Source organism: Sinocyclocheilus grahami, unplaced genomic scaffold (genome assembly GCF_001515645.1).
Source record: "Sinocyclocheilus grahami isolate Dianchi unplaced genomic scaffold, SAMN03320097.WGS_v1.1 scaffold1339.1, whole genome shotgun sequence".
Lineage (NCBI taxonomy): Eukaryota > Metazoa > Chordata > Actinopteri > Cypriniformes > Cyprinidae > Sinocyclocheilus > Sinocyclocheilus grahami.
The window spans coordinates 183,525-186,545 of record NW_015506518.1 but is presented as its reverse complement, the minus strand read 5'-3'; the positions used below and the strand labels follow the sequence as shown (position 1 = coordinate 186,545).

At 36.8% G+C, this 3,021-nt stretch overlaps 1 protein-coding gene across 1 annotated transcript in view; it reads right to left on the bottom strand.

The window, feature by feature from the left end:
- Positions 1 to 2,536: 2,536 nt before the first annotated feature.
- LOC107569367 (WD repeat-containing protein 70-like) overlaps positions 2,537 to 3,021 on the bottom strand; it is a 24,421-nt gene continuing 23,936 nt past the window's right edge. Inside the window, exon 6 of the mRNA XM_016255450.1 lies at positions 2,537 to 2,752. Coding sequence (XP_016110936.1) covers positions 2,668 to 2,752 — 85 coding nt within the window. The 3' untranslated portion in view covers positions 2,537 to 2,667. The remainder of the gene's footprint in view (positions 2,753 to 3,021) is intronic.

The following is a 3,021-nucleotide window of genomic DNA, read 5'->3' as shown; positions in this document are numbered from 1 at the left end:
AGACAGACAGATAGAACGATAGATAGACAGACAAAGACAGACACAGACAGACAGATAGTTATAGACAGACAGAGCGACAGACAGACAGACAGTCTGCTGTGATCATCCCACAATCATCAAAGAAAACTGAAAATATATTTTACCAGTTTCCAAAACTGCAGAGCAGCTGTGATGGCCATTCCTGGCCCAGAGAAAAACAAGGGCTGGGAAAATCAGACAAGACATAAGGACAGTACAACCTACATACATACAGTGTGCGTGTGCATATTTTCACATGTGTCATATTTAACATAGCATCAACCCTGATTAATATCCATAATCAAAGCTCAGAAGAGAGTCACAGTGAGTCTCTGCAGTCAGTGATTCTGAGAACAACATGACAACAAGCCCCAGATATACGATCCACTGACAGGCGCCGTTGACTTATAGGGCGACCGAGCTCACGACACGCCCGCCGCCTCGAACCAAAGCACACGGTGACATCACCTGCTCCGGCATTCCCGCATTCCCCGGGCCGTAACGGACACCGGGCCGTTTGTTGACATCAGCACTCAGAATAGGCCGCTGGATTACTGGGATACTTCAGTCTTCACCACGCTTTTCTGATCAGTGGATGATTTGCTTTCGAGGGTTTCGTGCTCCATCGCAGCTGCAGATATCCAGAGGATTATTGCTGGGTTATGCTTGGGTTATTATTCCGAGCGCTATCCGATAACACGGCAGAAATGTCAGGAAATCCCTGGAAACGTCCCTCCGTCCCTGCAGGACAGACTCCGGACACAGGAGGCTTAAAGCGGAGGGAAAACTCAAACGCATTAGTGGCTCTCTGAGAAACGATAGTGTTTCAAGATCTCGTCTCGTGTTTTAAAAAGCAAAAGCGTCCTGTAGGTTAGCCAGAGGGTACATTCCTTTCGGTTGTAATGAGCAGAGACACATAATCCACATCTACTGCAGCAGCAGCTCGTTCTTCAGCAGTGGCATCATCTTCATCCACCGAGCGTTATTGATGTGCACTTATGCAACCCATCTAAAAGTAGATGTTTACAATCAGAGCATTTCAGTTATGCACTTACTTTAAAAAGCCAAGCTACATCAGCCACAGTCAGCAGTAATAATGAGGCCTAATTATTCACGTCCTGTGCTTTTCTTTTGCATTTACTTATTTTCAGACTAGATTATAAGCATGAATCTTATGAAACCTGTCAAAAAATTTCACCAACATTTTTTTTTATATATATATATATATATACATTAATTTCTCATTACTGTAATGATTCTTTTTATTTTAACTGCGAAGTATTAATACATCATGGTAGTACTTATTGTACTGTCTTTAATTAAATAGCTGATTTAAATAATTTATCATCACTAATTATTTATATTAATTCAAATAATAATTATGTGCCATGAACACTGTGACCAACAATATATATATATATATATATAAACAAGGTCTAGATGCATTATTGACGATTTGGAAAGAAAATGTGCTTAATTGTCATGATAATATCTGTCACATTTAAAGATATTGCTTAATATATAATTACATATTTTTAAAATATATTTATATACATAATTTAATATTATATATATATATATTATTATTTATTTATTTTTTATATAATGATGGAAAATTAATAATTTAAATTAATATAATGATGGAAAATTATTTAAACCAGCTATTTTCAGTAAAATAAGTACTAACATGATATATATTAATACACCACAATTAAAATAAAAACTCATTGTGTGTATCTAATTTATTTATTTTGCATTGTATGTGTGTGTATATGATATATTTATACATAACTAAAATAAAAAACATGAGATATATATATATATATATATATATATATACATATAAAATATTTTTATATTGATTTTTCATGAGATTCACAAAAAAAAAAATATATATATATATATAAAATATATATAAATCAATTTAGAATCACAAATACAAACCGCACTAAATATTCAAACAACGGAATGGAATCTTCTCTCAGAAACAATGAGATCCTGAAGAGCTCGAGCTTTAATAACAAATGAAGTTTCTAAAGATTTTTTTCAAATAAATATTTATAGAGCGCAGTGACTCGTGGGGGAAGACGAGGAGTCGTTTGGGCACCCACACACGGGACATTCGATGGAAAGGAATGTGTTATGATAATATGATGTCCCGTATGTTTACATGCAAGACCGTCATGCAAACATCTGATCTGACACGCCGATATGTACATCTACTGAAAACCTCATTCAGGTCTGACAAAAAAATAATAAATATCCAACTCTATTTACTAAAGCTTGACCGAATATAAAACACACACATTTTTGCTTTTCAACCCACAATGCCAAATAAAAGACTGAAAAGAGTGTGTTTGTACGAGAAACAGGCCACGCAATGGGTTTATTTATAATCTAAGAGACAAAAATACAAAAGAAAAACTAGTCAAAATAATAAATCAGACAATAATGAATCAACTGTATGAGCTGTAAATTACATTCAGCAAAATGTAGTTTTGCTACAACACTTTGTATTTTCTGCTCAGATTCAGACGTAAAACTGTCCACTTCCACAAGGTTTGGAAAGCGTGTGGGAGAATCCCGATGGAAGAGACTCATTCCTCTGAACTCCACAAACTCAGAGTCAAAAGTGAAGAGGAAATCTCCTCAGATCCTGCGTTTCTTCCATTCTGGCTGATCTTCTTCGGCCTCCTCTTCCTCGTCCTCGGCAAACAGCGGCTCGGGCTGCGTCCTGTCAGACAAAAACACATCATGAGACACGTTGAGATCTCACACACAGCGTTCACTGCTCACAGAGAGACAGAGAGGATGATGGGAGATTAATCCAGTTACCTACTTTCATTCAGATCACTGATTAAAATACAACATCTGCTGTGAGTCACAGAGGCACACCGACACACACACACACCACAAGCAGACACACCACACACACTCACTCACTCACTCACTTACACACACACACACACTCACTCACTCACTCACTCACACACACACACTCAC